Source organism: Schistocerca americana, chromosome X (genome assembly GCF_021461395.2).
Source record: "Schistocerca americana isolate TAMUIC-IGC-003095 chromosome X, iqSchAmer2.1, whole genome shotgun sequence".
Taxonomy (NCBI): Eukaryota; Metazoa; Arthropoda; class Insecta; order Orthoptera; family Acrididae; genus Schistocerca; species Schistocerca americana.
The window spans coordinates 847,198,259-847,223,789 of record NC_060130.1 but is presented as its reverse complement, the minus strand read 5'-3'; the positions used below and the strand labels follow the sequence as shown (position 1 = coordinate 847,223,789).

The window sequence follows — 25,531 nt, the reverse complement described above, 5'->3', positions numbered from 1 at the left end:
AGCAATTTTAAAACAACTCTAATATTTTTCATATCTGAATGCCAGAAAAAAAGTAAATAAAAATTAAGAGTGCCAGTTTGGCAGTTACAATGTTAACTGCACAAAATTGTTTTGAATATCCACAGGCTAAAACATTTAGCTGACACCACCCAACTAGAAACTTCTCTGTGATATGAAGCAAGTGCCAAGTCCACACTGAATTTACTTACTTCGTTTATTTCTTCCATACAAATAAAATTCCTTTTTTCTCAAACAACAAATCTCCTTTTTTAAAAAAATTTTATCTTCACTACTCTTTCCAAATTATAAACCATAAAAAAATCCAACCAATAAACAGCAAAATTCCATTTCAAAAGTATTTTGTAAATGTTCCCTTTGTTGCTGCCATAAAGCTGTCAACAACATGACAGTGCTTTACTGGGCATGAGCACAGTATACCAAGGACCTTGTCACCTACAATAGGACCATGCTTAATATAGCACTGTGATGTTCAAAAGGTTGATGGCAGCTTTACCTTCTTTCTTTTATGTTTTCTGCAGCAGATGGAGCTGTTTTGGAGATACTTCTCTAATGACAGAAGCATAAATATTGACTCTATAGCTTATAACTATTCCAGCAACATTGTTCAGATAAACATTTCCTACATCACTTTTCCACGTGCCTAACTCGAGCAATCCTCATCTAATTCTGTCAGAAGCATATCGTTTGTTATACATGACTGGTTTACTTACCCATCAAGCTTTAAAATTAGTTCTTGATTATATGTAACTGAAGGATGACAGAAAATTAGGGTTCAACATTTCAACAACAACAATGAGCACATAGGGGGTGATTCTTATCCCCAAAGCAGCATAGATGATGCTGAGACAAATAATTTAATATAAGGCATATGGGGTTGGAAATATCCCAAAAATGGATGAGGAATGTTGAACATGTGCATCAGCAGATGACGTACCTTGCCACTAGTGCAGTGGTTGGGCTTGAGCATGAAGAGATGATTGAGCAATGCAATACTTGCATTGGAGTAAACAAAGCTAATTTCAAACAGTTTTTGTAAATATAGAGGTTACAAAATTATTTTCCTTGTCATTACCAAGTAAAAGCTGTTCTTATTTTGTGCGACTTTCCTTTTGCCCCCTTCTTTTTTTGTAGATGGACATTATTTAGGGAAAAAAAAACATAGGCCACTTACAGATAACAACACAGTTTGGAAGCTTACACTCATTTGCTCGTGACACAAAACAGTAGGTTTTTGTTGTACTGTACTTTACAATAAAGTAGCAAAAACCATGAGACTGTTCAATAAAATAATAAATCTTACCTCTAAGTAAACACACAAATGTCTACCGCAATGAAAAAAATACTGCCTGCCAAATGCAAGACTCAACCCCTAAGCTCCATGTGCTAAAGTTGTGCATGAGGGCCCAGAGCCACACCAATGTAAATACTTGACTTGGGATAGGATGATCAGGTGTGACAGACTGATGGACTCAACCACTGCACTTGCAGTGAGGTATGTCATGTAGTGATACCACATGTTCAACATTTGTCATCTACCTTTGGTATATTTTCCAACATTTGCAACCCAATGTGACCTATATTAAATTATTTGTCTTACTGACATTTATGTTGCTTCAGATGTTTTTAAACATTAATAAGAATCATTGTGTACAGTGTCCTATAATGGGACATTAGTTATAAAGATGACTAGTACTGCACATGGTAAGCCTTCTGGTTTAAGTTCTGATGCTTGCTCAGCTCAGCCTGCAGTGTAAATGGGCAATGCTCTGTTCTACTGGTAAACCCAGTTTCTCCACTGTTATATGATTTCAGCTCCTATACATGCATCATCGCTCGGCTCATCACTGTGTCGCATCACATTACCGGAAGTGTAAATTAAGCCTAAAGTGTGGGGCCATATTAGCAAATCATGATTCGTACAGCACATACATTGAAATAATTTTATTTCAAGAACATTTCTGATGTTCATCAAAATTATTCTCCCAGTGAAAGAGCGGTTTAGGATACTACTTTCATTTATAAGATACATTGCTGCTGCATCAGCCAACACACCAATGTGAATGCTTAGTCTGAGCTGCCTATAATACATAATTTTAATTTTCTTCATGGATATCAAACTCATGCAGTGCTCATTTTCCATCATGAATTAACCACATATTTGTATTTCCCAGTTTATGGCATCTGTCTACCATGCCATGTTTGCTATGGCTGATTCCTTCCTCTACCCTTTCAACCTAAACTAATTTTTTCTCCAACGATCTCACTGTGGATCTTTTTCTTTCCTAGTGTCTACCCTGTTGTGCAGAGTCCACTGTTTTCATGACTTGGCAATTTTTTTAAATTGTTTAACCTTTATTCTGTGTGTTATATTTTAATTGTTTGTGTATCATATTTTCTGAGGCAGAGATTGGGGACCAGCCAAACGTTTGAATAAATGAGTGAGGAAAACTGCCTTACTCTGCCTGACCGATGTACCATATCAACAATCATTAATCCATCATATGTATTTGATCCAGGTCTGGTTTAGTTCCCTGTTTCACAAACTAGTGTGGCACTCATTAAGGTATACTATTAAGTCAGTGATCTCACTGTGGATGCATTTATTCCAACTGAGACTAAGAATATTCTGACCTCCAACCTTTCCTTCTGAGAGTTCATTAAACCAGGAACATTTGCATACAGCACTTTGAACATTATTGTTGTCATACTGGAAAGCAAGAGTGTTCACAGCATACTCATGTCACAAAGATGATAACACTTTATTACTGAGAATGCTGAAGCAAACATCCTGGTTTACAGCAACAGTAGCTCAAATGAGTGAGCCCAAGTTATGGTATGATAAATAACCCCCAAAACATCACTGGAACAGCTCTGGCCTAAATTGTACTTTCCACATACTGCAGGTTAAACAACCCACTTAGACACCTTGCACCATTTGCAAAGAGGAAACTTTCCTCCATCGGCTAAGGTCCAGTTTTGGTGTTGTATGGCCCACTACTCACCTGCAGCTTCATGTGCCACAGTGAGCAATAGCTTTTTGCATAGCACCTGACTTGAAATGTCCATTCCACATAGTTCCCCTCACAGTTTACACGTGTAAACTGGTTGAGGTGAACCTGCGTGCAATGACAGCAGTAGTTCCTGCCGGGTTTGAAACCGACTGCCATTGGCAAGACATGACACTCTTCACTGGTCCCCATCAGTTAGGGTATTTTACAACTACTATTCTTGCACAGTAGTGAGTAGTACACTGTTCCTTGACTTGTTGCACAGCCCGCGTCAATACACCAACAATTAGGCAAACATTGTAGTTCCTTTCTGACATTCTTTCACACCTCCACATCAACACATTTTACTGTGCTGATTCTGCATAACTGATTAGCACATGCACGCTACTTCACTGCCATTACTTATGTCAATGGTGTAGGGTCACATGATTGTCTGGTACAAGCTCAATATCTTCGACAGTGCTAAAAAGTGAGCATTGTGTCCTTTTACAGGAGGGTGACTAATATTTTGTCTTGTGAGCTCATCACTTATCAAACAAAAATTGGCACATTTAAGGATACTCTTGTGATGTATGCTTCCACACCCAGTTCCGGGTTTTCAGCTATTGGCATTCATATTTCTTGTGAGTTCCATCATTTTTTTAATATTTATTTACCATTTTCAAAGAATAAATTTGTACGAGATTCATCTCCGGGTTCTAGCTACAGTTCTGGCTCTTCATTTTTATGAGCAGAGGTTCAACTAATCAATTTAAGCCTTTCCATAGTACATAATAGTAATTGCTAACCAATACTCTTCAAATAGAAGGAACATTAACTTCCAGTTTTAAAGTAAATTATTCTGTAGCAAACATGCAATGGCATCCATGTGAACTTGTGCCTGTTTATGTAATATTTTTGTGTCTTTTTATAGAACATTCAAGTCCTTGAAAAAATATGACAACTTATTTTCTAAGGGGAAAGAAGTTATTATATACTAATCTCTTAAGCAAAACTTTGTACTAACCTTGTCCAACACCTTCCACCGTTACTTGGCCTCCTATCCTTGCCCGTTTATCAATTCCACCGACAACACAAAGTGATGACATTGCAGACAGCTGTGCACTGTTGCAGGATTCTGATTTCGTACCATCGTTAACCTAATTTAGAAGAACAGCTGTCAGTTTGCATAAAATTACATCCAAAAGTATGTATGAGAAACACTTGATGCTGTAGAAGTACTTAAGAAAAAATGTACAAGCAATCATAAAAATCAATTCTGATTTGCTAAATGTTATTAGAGATACAGTCAGGCTAATTTATTGCACTTTTCAAAGCAGAATATTGAAACAGATTTATTAATGGCACAATATATGCTACATTCTACTACAAATAACCTAGAAATCTGCTTCAGAAATCAGTTCAACTATGACTTAGTTTTTTTGGGGTTTCTATAGTCTATTTATATCCCATCTACACCAAGTGTGTAGTGGAGGGTAGTTTCAATACCGCTATGATTTACTTCCTTTCCTTTTCTAATCAGAATTGTATATGAAAGAAATGACTAATGATAAGCACAAAAAGACATTTAGAACAGTATCCCTAATTAAACTGCATACACAGCCAGTTCTGTGATGGAGCAGTGAGTATCTATCAGCCATCAGAGGGACTAGGGTACTGAGAAAACCAAATAGCAACATACCTACTAAGAAATGATAGCTTTTTGAACAGTACAAGCAAAAGCTCAGCACACTATCAGCGAAAACAAAAGATCATACCAACAGAATCCGTGAAGTGTTTATCACTACCACGGACGATATGGCAGTGGAAGGGCTGGATTAATAAGAAAGACAGTGCATGCACTACAGTCATCATAAAAAGACCATACTCTGAAAACAAAACCAGAATCTGATGCAGGATAATTGTGAAACACTTCCACACAATTACACAGAATGACAATTTTACATGTTAATTCCAACCAATGTGGGATGTAGATGAAAGTGCTAAGTTGGACTGTACCTCCAGTGACACAGAGAAGTATGACAATATCTTTTGTATGGTACAGTAAATCACACCTTATAGTGCCTGGTAATATAGCACCAAAGCCAGACATAGAGCACTACAAAATGCTTTTATGTCCAAGAACTAGCATCTTGTGGGTTTGTAACAATATGTTTTTAAGCTCCACAAACTGAAAATGCCTCCTGTCAAACAGGTGAACCTATTCAGTATCAAGGAAACTTGAATATGTCATGGATGATATCTAGGAGGAAAAGTACAGTCATTTACTGTGAAATTTAGAAAGTAACTCATTACTCAGCACAAAACTAACATCAGTTGCCCCCCCCCCCCCCTCCCCACCCCTCCCACTCCTCTTCACCGTGCAGTTCCTAGGCACATTCTTTACCTAAATTTCTGGAGGCAAGCAATAATGATCCCTCTCCTCCAAACAATCAGGAAATTTTATCACCAAACCAGTGCTGCACTTACTACTGTATAGAGAATACTTCATAAAACAACCATTTGGTATTGTCTTTAAAATTCAGAAAGTTTCCAAGCTGCCTTCAGCATAGTTGATTATGGTATCAGTCAACATTCCATAACCCGATCTTCATTAAGGTGGGGATAAAAGCAGCATTTTTTTTTTCAAAAACACTGCTTCATAGATATATTGTTTGATATTGGTAATGGCTATCATAATATCTGTCAATACAACACACATAAACTCTATGAATTACGCCCATAGTTTTCCCAGTATGGTGTGATCCTTATTTCCTCAATGTTGGCAGTGTGCCCTCAGACTGTCATACAAGGAAGAACATTGTCCCTCAGTCAGAAACCCATTTCAATGTTCCCTGCTAGAGAACTTTTACCAATTTTTTGTTTATGGTTGCTCAACAATTGTAGGCGACATCCAAACGCTTCGAACTATGGGCAAAAAATACGCAATTTAAATTTTCCCTAAAGAAAAAAGTGTCCATCCGTTTTTATTGTGTGTATTATAGTTTTAATCAATCTGAATTGTGATTTGAGGACATTATACTTAGTTTTAAGGAATAAGTAAATTCTGGGCCTCTACTTAAAAAACTCTTAGTTGCATGCCTGAAATACTTCCAAGTGACAACTCTAAACATCTTAAAGAACGGTGGCAGAAGGTCTTGAATAGAAACAGGTCCTCCCAGTGGTTAATTTGAAGAAAATTTGTTCAGTCCCCGTTGCACTATGATTATACTTCGTAAAGTTGTGCGTGGCAGAACTTGCACTCCATCCACAGAGGGCATTAGATTAGTGACATAAATGTTTGAAACAACCTATTTGCCAGCACCGAGTGAGGTGGTGCAGTGGTTAGCATACTGGAATAGTGTTTGGGAGGATGACTGTTCAAATCCCCCATTCAAACATCAAATTTAGGTTTTCTGTGATTTCCCTAATAGCTCAAGGCAAATGCTGGGATGGTTCCTTTGATAAGGGCATGACTAATTTCCTTCCCAATCTTTTCATATTTCAAGCTTGTGCCCTTTCTCTAATGTCCTCATCATTGATGGGATACTAAACTCCAGTCTTCCTTTCTTTCTTTTTATTTCATAGCTTTTTTGTCAAAGCTGGAGAACTTCCTGTAATGACCTGTGGAACTTCCTCATGTTGTGGCAATAATTTAAGATCCAGCTACACCACAGTCTTCATCATTTAGACATTCTGGATGTCCTGCACCAGAGATCACATTCATTAACAAGAGGTAGAAAGGTAACGAGACCATTATAAATATGAGTAATGGAAAAACTCCCTTGGCTATATGTGGCACACTAGAATTTTTTAAACATAGTGCTGGGGTAAATGTCTAGTATGGTTGGCATTAAAACCCAGGCTGTTTCTGAAATATGATAAAGTTCGAATTATTAATGATTTTATATTCAGCAACTTCTTACATATTCTAGGATGGCCATAGATACCATACAATAATTTACACTGATGACTATAACCAAGGGGGGCAATAAACACATGGCAAGTTCAAATTGTGCATTTGATAGGGATACAAGCTCATATCTGCATCTTTTGCAGGTATTGTGCCACCAAGTATCCCATAATCAATGCACACTTCCCAGACTGAGTACAAGTTTCAGGTTTTCAACTGTTTCCAAACATACTTTCCAAGCTCCGCAGAAATGATGAACTATCAACTATGGGGTATAGTGAAGAGTTTGATTTAACCACAGCTGCACAATGTTACTAAGATCATGGTTTCCTACTCTTTCAGAAGCTACATGATGTGATTAATACTTGAAATAAGTTAATCCAGTGGAGTCAGCCCATGAGGCACACAAGGATAGTGTAATTTTTAGTATCCTGCCTGTGAATGGCAGGAGTCCGATTTTTCAAATGTTCATCACGAAGTATACTACTCTTCTAAAGAGCAGAAAAATGTAATCTTAAGCAGAGACTGTCAGTAGCTCATTATATCTTCTTTGATAGTGTTTTTAAGATTCACAGAAAATGTACGTTCTTCAACACATGGCTTTATTGGATCCTAACACAATGTACCAGATGATTTGACTGATTGCCTTGCCCTTCAACTCATTTCATAAATGAACCCAGCAGACAAAAGTTATAGATTACACAAGATACCCTTCTTACATCACGATGGGTGGAGAAGAAAGTGTCATTTTGTAGAGTGACAGATCAGACAGCAACACAGGGAGCTGAGAAAAATGATAGAGCAGCAAGAGATGCTTGCAACACAGATACATAATACCATACGTTGTCATTAATGGTGTATTAGCTCAAATTTCAGAAGAAAGTCCAGTGTTATTGAAAGAACAAATAACAGTAAACATAAAATGACAAACAATGGCATGTTAAGCAGGTTTTTTTCATGGAAGGCACCACTCCAGTCACTCACACAGAAAGCAGTGGTTCCAATGCAATGTCAAATATACTGTGGCTCTGTGATACACATCCAGCTCCTCTGCACACAGACTCACAGTGTTTACAATGTGTCAATTTCAGAATGCCTCCTTTTAATTTATATTCTGACTAGAAAGAACAATGGAAGATGAAAGTTTAATATCCCACTGATGACAAGGTCATTAGAGATAAAGTGCACTCTCAAACTGATTGTTTCAAGTACAGATAATACGGTAATGCAGATGGGTACGACAAATGTTTTAACACAGTATTAATGGTTCACTGCTGCACTGAGTCAGATTAATTAAATAACCACTTTTGAAACAACATGAAATGGAATGAACACATCATGTCAGTTGTAAGGAAAGCAAATGGCCAACTACAGTTTAATGGGAAATTTATAGGAAAGTGTAGTACAACTATACAAGAGATCACTTACGGAAAACCCTTGTGACCAATCCCTATACTTGCTTAAGCATCAAGGGCCAATTTCATGTGATAAGCCTGTTGTGTGTAATTTAGTTGCTTCTGAGTTCCTCGCAGACATTGAATACTGCTCAATATTATTCATGTGTGTGGAAAAATATATTTACTGAATGATTGCAAAGATACATCAATGTGCGGCCTGCCAATTCATTGTAAGTCTTCTCAATTATCACATTCACACAGCCAGAAAACTTAACACCTTTAATGACATATTTTTGTTTTAATATTGCCATGAGCTGTGGTACGTGTAGTGTAGCATAGTGATAAGTGTCCTTGGATGACATGCAGGTCACCAGTTCAAACCCACCCTCCAGCAACTATTTGTTATTTAGCATTTATCAGTTCTGGAAAATTTTTGAAATACCTTATGTTTGTGTTGTCCATATATTATGGAATATCTGAAGTTTGTGTAAATACCAACATTCTAGAATATTCTATGTTTGCATAAATATCTGCACTCTCTGTCAAGGAGATCAGTTCTGTTCAGGCTGTTCACTGGTGTCAAGTAGTACACGTCTTTTCTGTTCTAAGTGTTGTACTACACTGATGACTCTGCTTCGGATTTGGACTTGATTGTGGTTTCAATGTGATATTGTTTGATGGAGACACCAAGTACTTCCAAAACATCTAAATCACTGTGGCCCCAATTAAGCAACACAGAAGCTTTTACCTACACAGACAGGAACTGGAAGAAAAGGAGTGCATCATTCCCAAGATCTGTATATTCAGGAGACAGATGGATTCAGAAACAGCAGTAAGTTGGCAACACATCAGGTATCCATCAGTATTTTCTGGAGAAGCTGGACATGGCCCAAAAAAATGGTTGAAAGGATTTGACCAAGTTGCCAGATACAACAGGTTGGATGACATGATGTGTATAGTAAATGTATAGTTTTACTTGGGCAGCATAGCCCAGCAATGGTTCAATAACAATAAAGAGAAGCTCTTTAGCTAAGACTACTTCCAGTTTGAACTGAAGTAAACATTTGGTGACAATAAATACCAAGTCTGCTTAGTAGACGAACAACTCAAGAACACGGCCCATCATCATGGCGGAATGACACAATCATACATGCAGAATGTTTTTGTCTTTTACAAAATTGTGAACCTGGATATGACAGAAGCTGAAAAAAATCTAAGATTTGTTGAAAAGAGTTGCAGAAGACATGTGCCAAGCTCTTCTGGTAAAGGATGACACAATAACAGAAGAATTCAGCAAGTGGTGCCAACACATTGAGGAAATGTGGCAGAAAAAGAGTCAGACAAAACAGTCATGATTGACTCCCAAATGTGGTCCCTATGGCAGTTTGTGGAAGACCTTCATCTAGCTTCTTTCACATGCTGTGTTGTAAGAAAAGAGGTACAGCTTTTCATGGCAGCCACAATTGTCAGACCGACTACACAAAGTACAGCATGGCCATGAAGGTCAACCCAATATATCAGGAGGAAACAGGAAATTTTTAAATTTGTGGTAAGTTCCTACAGGACCAAACCGCTGAGGTCATCAGTCCCTAGGCTTACACACTATTTAATCTAACTTAAACTAACTTATGCCAAGAAGAAATGATGACAATGTTTGGTTTGCAGGGCACTCAACTGCACAGTTATAAGCGCCCATACAAATTCCCAACCTTTTCTGAGACCAATCGCGCCACTTTCATGAATGATGATGAAATGATGAGGACAACACAAACACCCATGCCCGAGGGGAAAGGTAATAGGGAATGTTGAAGAAGAGGTGTATTAACCTTTGGCACCAATCTCCACCACCAGTTGGACATGCCACTAAGAATCAACTCAGCCAACTTGGACTTATGCCGTCACTGTCAAACTACAACTCAACATCCGCCAACACACGTTCACCCAAATACTTCACCAAGTAAAATGCCCCGCAGAAGAATGGACATTTGGGGGAAGGAGGACAACACGTCAGTCTGTTTTCACTGTGGATGCCCTGGGCACATTGTTCACTACTGCAGAGAAATAAGACTAGTGTTTAAAGACTATTATGCTGCAGGACACCAACCATCACAACAGTCATGCCAGTCAACTGCAGACAAATATAGTCGACCTGTGTGAGAAAGCTCATCACCCTACCCTGGGTGAGTTCACATCCCAACATGCTGTAGTCATTCCCCATTGCCGTACAGACGTACTAGCCAAGCACCTAGCTGTCAACTACGGGAAAACTAAATGAGGCGACCATCTACGGAGGTGAGACCACCACAGGTGAAAATCCCTCAAGGACAATAGTTACTGAGATAACAGGAAATCTCATCACATCGTCAACAATGGCCAACCAGCTAGCTGACTCAGGGGCTTCTTTATCTGTAACGTTGAATGCTTATTTCCACCACCTAAAGAAGACAATGTTCTGTGATACGAGGGCGATTGTACTGAAGGTCACAAATTGGAAATATATCCAGCCAACAGGAACATGTATTGCAAGATTAGCTATCAATGACACAACACAGCCCTTTGAATCTGCTGTTGTAATAGAATGTGTGCATGGCATAATTCTCACACAGGACTTCTTGTAGGCATTATAGACTGTGGATGATCAGAGTTCCAGAGTGCTCTAGGCAGTTGTCCGCCATTGAAGACATCATTATCCTGCCACCATCAATGAGATGAGATCCATTCGTCAACTGAGAAGAACAGTTAAACTGTGAAGCTTTTGTCATCTGCAAAAAGCTACTGAGATTCAAAAAAGAAATCTAAATCCATGGATGATCATAAGCATTGTACATGGTCAAGGAGAACTCTGGATCACTATATGTACTGAGTAGCCACAATTCATCCCTAAAGGTTTGTGTGTAGAGACAGTCAAACCAGTCCCAGAAGGGCAGCTTAGTGTCATCGATGAAAAATCTTGCTCCACTACCATTTCAGACAATGCAGGGGGGGGAGCTACTCGTATTATCAAACTCCCAATAGCATACAGCCTGATAGAGGAATATCTTTGGTGAGTAATAGGCATTCTGCATCAATATTCAGAGGCTTTCAAATACAGCATAGAGAAAAGACAGCCCAAATGCCCCATGATAAAACATTGTATAAACAGTGGGGATCATCCTCCAATTAGTGCTCCTACAGTGTGTTGCTGGCTGAACAACAGAGAATTCACGAGGAAGTGGAGAAGATGCTGTAAGATGACATCACTGAACCTTCAGAGAGATCCTCTCCAGTGGTCCTTCTGCTGAAGGAGGATGACACACAGCATTTCTACATTAACTGAGGAATGTCATGAAAAAATATGTCAAAAATACGTCATTAATGAAACCCTGGACTGCTTGAAAGGTGCAAAGTATTTCTCAACTCTGGACATGCAGATAGGATACTGAAAAATTGAGAGTGATGAGGCTGACTGAGAAAACACTGCCTTCATAACTCCTGGCAGCCTCTATGAGCTCAAAGTTTTCCCATTTGGACCACGTAATGTTCCAGCCACAGTCGAATGTATGATGAGCCTGCTTTGGCACCTAAAATGGATTATGTGTCTTTGCTGTCTGGATGATACTATTATTTTTTCAAGGACATTTGAAGAACATCTAAGACACCTGGATTTGTTTTGATGTGTGTTCAGACTGAATGGTGTCCTCTTGAATCCTAAAAAGTGCCTCTTCATTGCCCAAGAAATAAAAATCTTTGGGCATCTAGTGAGTGGTGATGAAGTCCAACCTGATCCCGATAAAATAAAACCAGTCACGGATTTTCTGACTCCAAAGCACATTTGTTATGTGAGAAGTTTTCTCAGAATGTGACTGTACTGCCAGTGATTTATAAAGAAGTTCTGTACCAGGGTACAACCCTTGCAAGAGCTACTGCAAGGAAACACCAATTTTTTCTGGAACATGACACAAGGAAGATCCTTCCTTGTCCTCAAGGAGGTGCTAACATCTTCACCAGTTTTAACATTGTATGATAAGAACGTCAAGACAGAACTTGACATTGGCATTAGTGGTTTTGAGAAGGGGCAGTTCTAATACAAATTCAGGAAGGCCCTAGAGAGGTAACAGCTTATAATTCCACATTACTCCAAGGCTAAGAAGAACTATTACAACCAAGAAACAGTGTATTGCAGTTGACTGGGCCACCATCATTGACTTGTATCACCATTCTCTACGCTGGCTGACTAGCCTGAAGGATCTGTCAGGTTGAATGCTCAGATGGGCACTGGGTTTCAGGAGTCCATCATACAAAAGCAGACATAAACACAAGGACATGGAATGCCCTTCAGAGAATCCTGTGGTGGAAAACAGCATCATCAATGATATCTCAATCATCTGTGCATTAAATAATTGAACAGTGGGAAGATCTAGCACTGCTAAAAACCCAAAGCCTTGAAGAATGAGGAAGCAACCTAAGGAGGATTCTAATTAATAAATGGAGCATTGTATAAGAGGAACTATGATCTGAAGGGGTGGTAATGGTTGCTCATCATTCCAGTTCATCTGAGGCCAGTCATCCTAAAATATTTCCACAATGCTCCAACATCTGGCCACCTGGGATCTGTGAAGAGTTGAGACATAATCAGATGCAGGTTTCACTGATCAGGCCTTTACCAATCCCTTAGACAATATGGCAGCCACTTCAAGGAATGCCAACAATGGAAGCACAGGCCATAATTACATCTGGAGCATCCGGTACCCATTCCACCTGCAGCAGTGCCATTCCACAGAATTGGAATCAAACTCTTGAGGGTCCTGAAGTCATAAAATGGGAACCTATGCATAATAGTCTGCAGTGACTAGATCACTTGCTTTGTGGTCACCAAAGCTTCATAAATTGCAACATTCCTTGCTGAAGGAATCATTCTGAAGCACAGAGCACCCCTTGTGATAATCTGACCATGGGAAAGTTTTCCGATCCAGACTACTATCAAAGATTATTTCATGTTGCGACACCACCCACAAGCTGACTGTTGCTTACCATCTCTAAATGAATGGCCTCACAGAATGCTTTAAGATGTTAGCAGATATGCACATGGTGTGTGTGTGTGTGTGTGTGTGTGTGTGTGTGCGTGAGAGAGAGAGAGAGAGAGAGAGAGAGAGAGAGGTATCCAAGACCTTTGCTACTTCTTGGGCACATGTATGTCAGCCAGTTATTGCAAAAGGATGTCTGGAATGAACTTTATGCAGACACACTGTCAATCAGTAAGCAACTCATGTGTCTGAAAATTGGAATGGATGTTCTCATTTTCAGCAAACAATTCATTGATATTATTCACTACACTGCTTTAAGTGAAATATACATACGAACCATCAAACCATCAAAGCTGCCTGGCAAAAATTAATACTTACCTGATAATGGAAAAGTGTGCCTTCTGTAAGCATCTCCCCTGCAACTGTCAACTTGTTCAAAAGCATGTTGTTCACTGACTGATTCCACTGTGGCAGACCATGCAACATACGAAGTAGTAATATGCACTCTTCAGCAACTGTGCTTGAATAAGATGCAGTCAATGGAACTCTTATTTTGGTTTGTTGGGTTCCACGTCCAGACTCTAGAAACATTTAACATTTCACTTATCTCCTGTCAAAAATACGTGAAGAAAACTACAATATATACTGCTTCAGAATATTACAGTACATACCAATGTCCTGAAGAACAGGATCTTTTGGACACAGAAGAGCAGTAGAACCCAACAGGCGGAATAATTTGTCAAGCACTGCTGCTTTTTTCTGTGGAATGGTGGTATCCCATGCAGGTAATACAGCTTGAAGTGTTCTTAAGGCTAGGATCTGCAGACAAAAATGAAGTCCCGCTTAGCAGCATTTATTAAAATTTAGTTCTCTAAAAGTCTCCATTAATCACTCATTACAGTTTATTCAATATCAGCAAAATATCACTATATTACTGAACAAACACCTGCTGTTTCCCTTTTTTTCTACTATCATGGCTGTAATTAAGCACTGGTATGTATATTAACATCGCACTGCAACCACTTTCTATAATATCCCTGGACAAATTTCTTCAAAAAAGCTTACAGCTCTTGTTGCTAGACTTTAAACTACATACTTTTGAGGTTTGTAATCAGGCATCATTGTTTTAAGGAACAGCCAAAAATGACACACAAGTATGTCTTGAGAGTAGATAACATTCTAAATGTTGTGCTTTTCTTAGAGTCCTTGAATTTGTTGTGACACACAACTGGGACAATGCACAATGTAGGTGCCACTGTCATTAGGTCCACAGCTAAAGTAAATTGTATTATAAAAATGAAGTAGATTTCTTGATAATCTTGCTTAGCTGTTATTTGTTGTACGTTTACATACAGTTAATGAATCACAATACCAAAGCACCTTCGAATATGTTAGTTGACCTCACACAATACTTTCTTGGCAATTGCATTTACTCTGGGTCTCGGAATACTTCATCAATCTACAAAGACAATTTTGCATTTATTTCTCAGTTGCTCCAAAAAATTCTAGTTATTTCTCCAGTAATCATATTTTTCAAAAACTCTAGAGTGAAAACCTCACACATAACTTCAAGGCAAATTTATTCATCATTTTCCATGAACATGTGACACACAATATTCATTATTAACCAATGAACACTAAGATATTATCTTAAATTTTCAAATATTTACCTTGTACCGGTTTGAAGAACATGTCAATTTTGCACCCATGTGGAAAACAATGAACTTCAACAAATAAACTTCACTTTCTTTCCAATTACTGCTGTGATAATGGGAAAAACAACTGCTCATTCTGAGTTAATCAGGGCTTACTTCCAACCAAGCTGTGTTTCTTTCATTTGGTTATAGCATCAGTATCTCAAACCTATTGACTTTTGAAAACCGTTTGCCTCAGTGCATCACAAAACCTATTACAAAACTTAACATACTACACATAATTGGTTAATCTTGTCCATTATGTTCGGTGAATTACATTAAACATTCATGAACACAATACTGAATCTAGGTAATGGCCTCTTGCAATTTAATACTGTAATTTCATATCATTTTTAGGTGATCCTGGAGGGCTCCACTCAAAACCTATCTTTCCCATTAAGTGAGAAATGAGTAATGGGAATATCCTGCTTTGCTGTAAGAATACACTGTATGCATTATTAATTTTGAAACTTCCTGGCAGATTAAAACCGTGTGCTGGACCAGGAATTTTGCCTTTCACGTGCAATTGCTAGAGATCCTGTGATGACTATGAGGAAGATCGAGTACCTGATTTTGCTCTGATCATGTTTTCTGCATGAATATGTACTAATAGCAGTTAGTTATCAATCAATGTGCTGGCTCAAATGACATCTTCTGCTGGATCAGAAGTCACCCAGTCTTCTTATGGAATGTTGAGCACAACTTTGCCCTGTGAATAGTCATGCTGGTTATAAGACTGTAAGCATAGGCCTTCTATCATTAATCACTGAATCACGATATGTAAGCCATTTTTGTATGATCATCCTGTACAAGAATAAGAGAGGACCATACAATCCCAACCTTGGAAATAACCCACACTGATAAACAATAGTCAAGGATTTCTTGAATAAAGTTTCTGTAAGTGATCTCTTTTTCTATAAAATTACAATTCCTTAGAATTTTTTCCAAATATTCAGAATTTATTCAGTGGGTTCCAAATGGTTAAATTTATTTTGTTATTAGACTTTAAACTGCTGTGTTCCCTGGCTACCATCAATACAATTGCGTACCGCAGGTTGCCACAGTTCTGGGCTGCTAACGATACTTCCTCTGGAGGTCAAATGAAAACATGCTGCATAAACAGACAGATGCCAGGTTGTTTTCAGTTGAATTTCCTGCAGGCACCACGGTACCCTGTCGTACCAGCCTTGCCACAAATGATGCTGCCATAGTGGCACTACATCGCTTATGCGAGTTACTTGTCTCCACCAGTATCCTTCTGCTGAGTGAGTATTTAGGCCATCACCTGATCGATCTGCAGCCAGTTCACACTCCAGGCTTACACTGGCTGCACCTAGCAGCTCATCAATCGGAGCTCACATAGCTGAGCCAATGAGGAGTATTTCCGTACTGTGTCCATGTGTCCTTGAGCTACCACCTCCACTGACCTCGTCTAAACTGTCCTTGAGGTGCCACCTTGCTGAACCTCATTTCTGCCATCCTCTAGCTCACCACCTTCATTGGACTCTATCTTCAGCCCACCTATGAGCAACTTACTGTTCTCCACTGGCCATGACCTCGCAGACTTCATTTGTACAAGAATATTCCAGTGCAACCTAGGTAATTGATTTTCAGCATGAACCACATAGTGCGAACTGATATCTCAGGAAACTGCATCACTTCATTCAATTCATTAGACTTAATAAACATAACAACTATTCTTTGCTAGTATCAAAATGAATCAAATCAGTGCTAGCAGATGGGCGGTTTACTGCAGACATTGTCTTCTGCTCATGCCATACATCAGGTAGTGTGTGTGTGTGTGTGTGTGTGTGTGTGTGTGTGTGTGTATGTGTGAGAGAGAGAGAGAGAGAGAGAGAGAGAGATGTTAGAACTTTGTGTAGTTATGATATGTGCTCAATTAGTAGGGGTTGCCTCCAAAGTAAGACCCATTTGAGTCCACATGTCTGCATTTGTTCTTTCCGCTAATCAAAACTTTTCTGCATGCTGTTATCCGTAACACCTTGCAGGAGCTCTGGCAGTTTTTTCCTTCTTCTGGAACCCAAGAACACTCCTCTAGTAAACTGCTCACCCAGCGCCAAAGAGCTGATCGATTATCATGAAAATTATCACAATATAAAAACACAGTTGAAGGTCAAAAACAGTTGTGCACTAATAATGTATGAGACATAATTTCTTAATAATGCTAGTGCTCTAGTTTCTTTTTTGTGGATTACGTATATCCACTGTGAACTTATGATTTCACTGCTACTCATTTCTAGTTTCAACCAGATGTTTGTTTAAAGTACCATTTGCATATTAGTAAAATTAATAACTGAGAGCAATTACAGGACTTTGTCCAGTTGCATATCATTACGCAAACTGTCATTTTTGACTGCAAAATGTGTGAAAATCAGTGCCCCAAGAGAATGGCCGGTTTCATTCATGCTTTTTATGAAAACTCTTGAGGCCTTTTCGTGTTGATTCTGAGCAATGGTGCATCCAAAATGTTTTCCTTGGCCACCCATAACAAAACTCCGCGATTTTAATGCTGGATATCACAGTTCTGACCTCTGTTGTGGAAGCATTGTGAGAAAGGGTGAGATGTGGGTAAGGGGAGGTGTGACATGGTGTGACATGTCCAAGTGACGTGTTGCTGAGCCCAAGGGTCATGTTGCAGGGTGCCATGCTATTGCACCATTACAGAGGAAGGTCATAGGCACCTCTGAGATAAATTTTGAATTTTTGCATCATAATGAGAGAAAATTAAGGGGTTTCAAAAAACTTACCCTTCAATTTTTTGTGCAATTTAACTAAGTATGTGAAAAAAGTAAAATTTCTAAAGATGCTTAGTCTGGTGTACGAATATAAAGAACTGGCACTTAGTAGCAATGAGCACTAAAAGGAGCTAACTATGGCTAAAGCCAGCCGAGTATTTATACACTACTAAGATCTGATGGGCATCTGAAATACATAAAATAATGAATAGGCCAAGATATCAAACACAAGGAAAATGTAATAAATTATGCTCGGCACAGCTATTCCACAAAATAAGAGTAACTAAAGTGGGTGAACTTAATACATACGAAAAAGTCAAGAAATTAAAATGACCTTCTGGCCACAGAAAACAGAAAAGGAAGATTATGGGTTAACATGTTGACTACAAAGTCATTAGAACTGGAGCACAAACTCAGATTGGGAAAGCATTAGCAGATAAATTGGGCATGTCCACTTAACAGGAGTCAACATGGCATTTATCTAAAGTGATTCAGGGAAATCACAGAAAGCCTAGATCTGCGTGCTGAACAAATATTTCAATCATCATCCTTCTGAATGTTAATCTGGGGTCTTAACCAATGTTGTGTCTTACTCAGTACTGCAAACAGATAGACAAAAACTGATTATTTTCCTCTTCCCTACAAAAGCACATAGCAAATTAACTAAGAAAAAATGAAGTATGAAGGTTGCTGCAAGTGGTGCAGCTGGATGCTGGCTACTGCCAACACTTTCCCCTGTTGTACCTCCTCCTACTCATCCTATACCTTTTTTCTATATTTATTCCATGCTCCACAAAGCTGGAGTGGAGTAGAGTTACCTCTATTAAGGAGGACATTCACCAAAGGCTCAGCTGGTAACTGACTTTTTCTATATAACTGTCTTCTATTTGGTGAGTAGTAATCAATTCACATAAAGATTTTTATAATTGCATTCTGCATTTCCCACTGTCATATTTATACATAATCATGGATATTCTCTCAACAGTTACTTACATTCGATGAAAAACTACAATCAAGCACGTGCTGAACTTGTCTCACATATACACTCCCAATTAGCATTGTATCAACTTCAACAATCAGGTTTGCATTCACTTTTGAAGTCGAACTTTATTTACATGAGCATTCACTGAAATGGTTGACCATTTGCAGTTATAAATTTAATCCAATGAAGTAGGAGACAATGACTAACCCAAATGCTAGTCACTAAGTTACTGTAACAGGAAGGAATTAAACTGACCTGTTTATGCAAAGTCACGGTGATGCTTCTGTCCTGCGCTCCTGCTATGGACAGCAGAAGGCTTATCCAAGGTGGTGAGCTGAGAGCTAAGCACATGGAATTTGACACTGCAATAGCACGAACGAAACCCAATGATGCCCATTCCGAGTAATGCGTGACAGCGAGGAGCTGAGGCTGTGTTGGTGTCTCTGACATTCTGTTGCCAAGCTGTATAAACAGAGGTATGCTTTAATAAGAAACATGAATTATTGTTTACAAGTTCTGGGAACAACATGAAGACATGTACAGTAATATGAACTATAATTATTCTCCAGCAAAACAAAGAGTAATCCTATTAAGCCTACCAATTTTTCCAAATGTGTGTTTAGCACTTTCTGGAATGACACCTTATATGATCAGTCAGTTGTACCAAAAGGAAACTTCACATGAGAAAACTAGAAAGATCTGAGACGAAATTGCGGAACATTACTTACATTCAGAGGGCAAAATTTCAGTACTGACAATAAGTACATTTAAAATACAAGACACTGCGATAACTTTGGGAACTAATAGCCCCTTCCTTGGGGAAGCTTAAAATGTAAGGGCACATCCGTCAGACCACAGTACGAGACACATCCACCTGTAGTGTAGACAGCACCCATAATTATTTTGATTCTGAATATTTATTTGAATTTTTTACACTTGTTTGGGAACTAGCACAGTGTCACTGTTGTAAATGCTGTTTCATTTATGAGTTGTTGAGAGAAATCAATATTTCTACACCTGTCACAACTTCGTTCACAAAATTTTTGCCTTCCTCCTCGTAACACAGCTGCATGTTAACCTCAATCACATTCACTTTGCCTTACAGTTGCCAGTCAACAGTGTGGATATCAACCATACACAATGTTTATGGTATCTATGAGTCTTTGTAACAATAGTGCAAAATGCTGTCTCACAAATTTCCAGTCAGTCATTCCCGAGTTCATAAATTGTCCACCTTTTGCATGCATATCTGTTTCGTCTTCTATAATTTATTACACTATTCTCACACCACATCCTCACACACATACTTGTACCTATATAATGAACCCACTTTACTGTGGACTTCAGCTGCATTATAGCCCTCTGCATAACAAAACTGAACCACACTATGCAACTCACACTTGACAAATAATTCAAAGTGAAGAGCCATTGAACCATCCTCACAGCTGAGCTCCTACAAAATAGGCCAGCTGTACTGAGGGCAAATGGGATGCCTGTCATTTCGGACAAGTCTCCATCACCTTCCACATCACTGCTGATATCGCAATGCTATTGCAGGTCGGATAGAAAAAGAAGAAAAAATGTTTGTACCACCTTTTCATATAAATTTATCAGAATTATTCTGAATTTCTTTAATCTTTTCCTATCATACAACTTGGTGAGGATATGAAACATTACTGCAAGTTATTTCACACACAATCATCCAACACTGAAGATATTTAGCTCTGTTACCATTTTCTATAGCACTAGGACAAGTATTCTGTTTGTCACAGCAAAGTTCTGAGTTTCCTGTGCAGCTAGTAGTTTGCATTACATTAGGACAATTATTTCAACAACTCTACTTTTTATATTGACTTGTGTGTTCAACCAAAACAGTCTTTTTCAGTTTGATATAATGGGAATATAGGCACCTCTTTTGTTCCCTGTGCCAAAATTTCAAGGTACGCACTTTGTCCAATGTTACATTATTTCCATTCATAAAGTACCACATGTACATTTGTTTGGTGTATTTTGTTTCATGCACCTGTAAGATCAGTTCTCAAATTTGTATCAGAGGTTAAATAAGAACTAGTTAAAATCGGATTTTTTTCAGGATTCAATTAATTTTGAATTTAATGTAATAATTTTGTGTCTAGTTTTTTTCTAACTGTAGCAATGTTTGCTGATAAATACAGGTGTACTCAAAGATGATGCCTCTACTATTTGATGGTTTCTTACCTTCAGTCCTAAATTATTTACAGCTATCAAAATAATATTTGTTTTGTGCTTGGTGGTGACAGTTATAGTTATCTTGTAGAACATGCATGTTTCAATACATTTCTTGGGTATTCCCCATACGGTAAGGGAGACAACAAATATTTCTATGAATGAAGCATTCTTCAGAGAACTGCCGAATCACTGTGGCTGAATATATGATGTTTTGACAATAGACATAGTTGTTACCATCAAGGACATTGATGGGATGATACCAGAAACCCACACCACTCAAACTTCATACAAGTGGGTATCCCCACATTTTGTCTGTGGCAGAAAACTGGATATTCTGTTCATGAAAAAGGTCACATTTATGAACCCCCAAGAGCTGCTGATACAATACTTCTTTATTAGATATAACTTTTGAACAAAATGATCATCATCAGGAAACATAAAATTATTCATAGCAGTCAGTGTGTTATCATTCTTCCTGTGATGGAAAAAAACCCACAATGTGTAACTGTTGTCAGAAGTAAAATGCATAAATACAGTTAAAGAATCTTAGCACATTGTCTATATTCAAGTGTACTGCAGACATATGGAGTGCTCTCTAGATACTCATGCCATATGCAAAGTGCAGACCATCATCAGATGGTAGCACTGACTTTTTTACAAGATTTACATTTGTGTCTTCACGAAAAGCTCTCCTTTACATATTACATCCACATCTACATAGATACTCTACAAACCACCATACGGTTCAGAGAAAAACAATTGTCTGTATGCCTCTGTATGAGTCCTAATTTCTCATATCTTATCCCTGTGGTCCTTAGATGCAATGTACATTGTCAGCAGCTGAATAGTTCAGCAGCCAGCTTCAAATGGCAGTTCTCTAAATTTTCTCAATAGTGTTTCTCAAAAAGAATGTTGCCTTTCCTCCAGAGATTCCTATTTGAGTTCTCCAAGCACCTCTGTAACACTTACGTGTTGTTTGAACTTACTGGTAACAAATCTAGCAGCTCACCTCTGAACTGCTTCGATGGCTTCACTCAGTCCAACCTGCTACGGATCCCAAACACTGGAGCAGTACTCAAGAACAGGTTGCACCAGGGGCCTATATGCGGTCTCCTTTACATGTGAACCACTCTTTCTTAAAATTTTCTCAATAAACAGAAGTCAACTATTTGTTTTCCCCACCACAGTTCTCACATGCTTGTTCCATTTCATATTGCTTTTCAATGTTATGCCCAGATATTTAAACGACTTGACTGTGTCAAGCAGGACACTAGTAATACTGTAACCAAACATTAAAGGTTTTTTCTTACTACTCATATGCATTAACTTACATTTTTCCACACTTTGAGCTAACTGCCATTCATCACATTGACTATAAATTTGGTCTAAGTCATCTTGTGTCTTCCTACAGTCACTCAACTTTGACACCTTACCATACTCCACAGCATCATCAGCAAACAACCACAGACTACTGCCCACCCTGTCCGCCAAATCATTTATGTATATAGAAAACAACAGTAGTCCTATCATACTTCCCTGAGGCACTCCTGACAATACCCCTGTCTCTGATGAACACTCACTGTCCAGCACAAAATACTGGGTTCTATTATTTAAGACGTCTTCAAGCCATTCACATATCTGTGAACTTATTACATATGCTTGTACGTTTGTTAACAGCCTGCAATGAGGCACCATGTCAAACGCTTTCTGGAAATCTAGAAATATGGAATCTGCATGTTGCCCTCCATCCATGGGTCACAATATATCATGTGACAAAAGGGCAAGCTGTGATGCTTTCTAAAACCACACTGATTTGTGGACATAAGCTTCCCAATCTCAAGAAATGTTAATATTATGCTCTTTAAAACACCTTTACATTCAAATTTACAGTTCCACTGCTTCTGCTCATTCAGGGAATACATTGACTTGTGAAGTTTTCTTTCAAGTCCAATTTGCTATTCACATTTGGTTCATTTAAGTGTACAAACTGTGTGCTAATAGCAAATTCTGAAATATAATAGATGCTTAACACACCCCAATATAAGGAATTACTTACTGAAAAAGTTGTCAACAGTTCAATGCACTTAATAACACATTCAATTTACATTTTTCATGACTATACACCATAAATTCATAGTCCCTGTAAAAAAACCCATAAGATCAATGTTAAAAATTCCCCAATTTTGCATTTCTTCCAAGTAAGGTTTACCTCAATTCTAAGTTCTTACTTGAAGTCTTGCTTGACTTCATCCCATTTTCTTACTACTGACATTTGATGTGACTGAACGAGTTATAAATGGCACAAAAGACAAATGGTTCACATCACAGGTTGTGACGGGGAGTTAAGGGAATATTTTAAGCCATTGTGGGAAGTGGAGATGTGAGAGAGGAAATGCTGACATAATCAATGAGCAGTGTTGTCAATACAACTTGCAACCTTTAGCTTCACTACGCAATTATGATACAACTACTGCCAGTCTGCAGCGATAATGGAAACACAAGACAGTTGACACAATATGTTCTGGACTGAGCCAATACATGACAAAGGGTCCCAGCCACTACCTTTTCTTGTGCCACTTATAACTCGGTCTCGTTGTTTTGCACGTATTTCTGATGTAGAGTATTCAGGAACAATATCAATCATAAACCTTTTAAATTCAAACATTGAGTCTTGAAAAATATGCTTGATCATAATTGAGGAAATGTCATCCATTTATGGCTAGTGAACTCTTATTGGCTGGGGAATTGTTATATCACCCAATAGTCAGTGCAGCCACCACACCGCACTAACACATGTAAACTGAGCTCACCTACTGGATGTGTGGAGAGGGGCAGTGGCCCTTCAGTGATGGGAGGGCTAGTAGGGGTCGTAGCATTTTGTGAAGTGCTGAAAATATACTTTTCATGCAGATGATGTGCTACAACAGAGACGCCACATGGAAATGGAACAAGGGTTTTGTGCTAGCACATTTTAAAGACTTTCGTGTTCGAATATGACACGATAAGTTGCAACCTCAACAAACGCTATTCATGTTTTGCACCACACAAACTACACACCATAGATCATAAATATTGGCAGCAGTGATAGAGGACATCATGCGAAACGGTAGCACCTGAGTTTTCTTCCAAATTTACATTTCACACAGTGTGCAGAAACTCACTGAGCCAAGTTATAATAAGCTTATAACATCAATTGGGGAAGTTAAATTATTTTTTCACATCTCTGTTTCTCTCATAAAGCCTAAAATAACACTTTAACAGTGATGAGCTCGTAAGAAAAGCATTACACAATAACCGCAGAGTGACAAAGTATGTCATTAAGCAGATGTCTGCATTTATACTTATGGTTTAATCACGTAGCTGTTGTGACATTTTTGCTTTAATTAAACATGTTCATTTATTATTATTATTATTATTATTTTGGAGTGAGCATGAATGACGATCTCTCAAAAACGCATGTTTTGAATGTATAATTTGTGGTCGTATCACGTCGGAAAACAGTTCGATTACCTTGTACCCAGATACCAATTTCAATTTTTTGACGAGTTTTATTTGCTGTTACACATCTGTGATTTTTTAAAAACTAGTAAAATTCATTATCCAAATTAATTTTATAGTACATTTCATTTCCTTCACTTAGACAGATTTTATACAAAGCATTGGACAGTACTGTGATTTTTAATCATACGTTGTTTTTGTTCATATTTTTGGAGGCTTTAACATCTTCCTCAATTCTGCATTTTCTTCAATTTTGCGTTTTTTAAGTCTGGACCACACGAAAATGTAAAATAGGGGTTTCACTGTAATGACTAAATAAACGATCAATTAATAATATATTACTCATCAGTAGGTACATTACTATTTGTATGCAAGGAAATAAATAATAATTTTGAAGACTTACCAGTACAATGTCCCTCAAAAGAGAAGCCAGTATTCTGGTTGCAGATTCTTGCACATTATTTCCTTCAATTCCACAAGAAATTGCTACTGTTCTAAGCAGAGTTATGGTTGCTTGCTTCAAAAGTCTTGTTGGTTGTATTGCCTTGCCAGTTACCCTCAATACTAGAAAAAGAAAAATTATACACTATATGTTAATTTCTTTTCAATTTAAAAGAGCACATCATAATTACTACTTTTTAAGTTCTAACTGTGTGTGTGTGTGTGTGTGTGTGTGTGTGTGTGTGTGTGTGTGTGTGTGTCTGTAATTTGAAACAATGAAATACCTACCTGTCTTAAAATTCTCTGTTTTGCACCATTTACGGACAATGGAAAATTATCCACATTGGTGAAGATTTATACAGTCAGCTCCTTCATTTTCAACAGATATTAAATGAATTCAAACACCAGTCCAGATAGTCACATGTGTTAGCACGCCACTTCTGGGATTCAAGGAGTCATGCTGGCCATAGACTGAATCCACCTGGTACATTAATGACCAAGGCCAATGTGCTGGCCTGCCTGGGTGTGGTTTTTAGGCAGTTTCCCCCATATATGACTAAGTGAATACCAGGCTGGTACCCACATCCTGTTTCAATTACATAATTTGCAAACATCTCAAAAATGCATACAC

The 25,531-nt window shown here is 38.2% G+C and overlaps 1 protein-coding gene across 1 annotated transcript in view; it reads right to left on the bottom strand.

The window, feature by feature from the left end:
• LOC124556600 (E3 ubiquitin-protein ligase HERC2) overlaps window positions 1–25,531 on the bottom strand; it is an 832,907-nt gene that overhangs the window by 423,539 nt on the left and 383,837 nt on the right. Inside the window, exons 37-41 of the mRNA XM_047130567.1 lie at window positions 24,863–25,023; window positions 19,009–19,215; window positions 13,993–14,140; window positions 13,700–13,902; window positions 4,036–4,168 (exon numbers count right to left, since the gene is read on the bottom strand). Of these exons, the coding sequence (XP_046986523.1) occupies window positions 4,036–4,168; window positions 13,700–13,902; window positions 13,993–14,140; window positions 19,009–19,215; window positions 24,863–25,023 (852 nt within the window). The remainder of the gene's footprint in view (window positions 1–4,035; window positions 4,169–13,699; window positions 13,903–13,992; window positions 14,141–19,008; window positions 19,216–24,862; window positions 25,024–25,531) is intronic.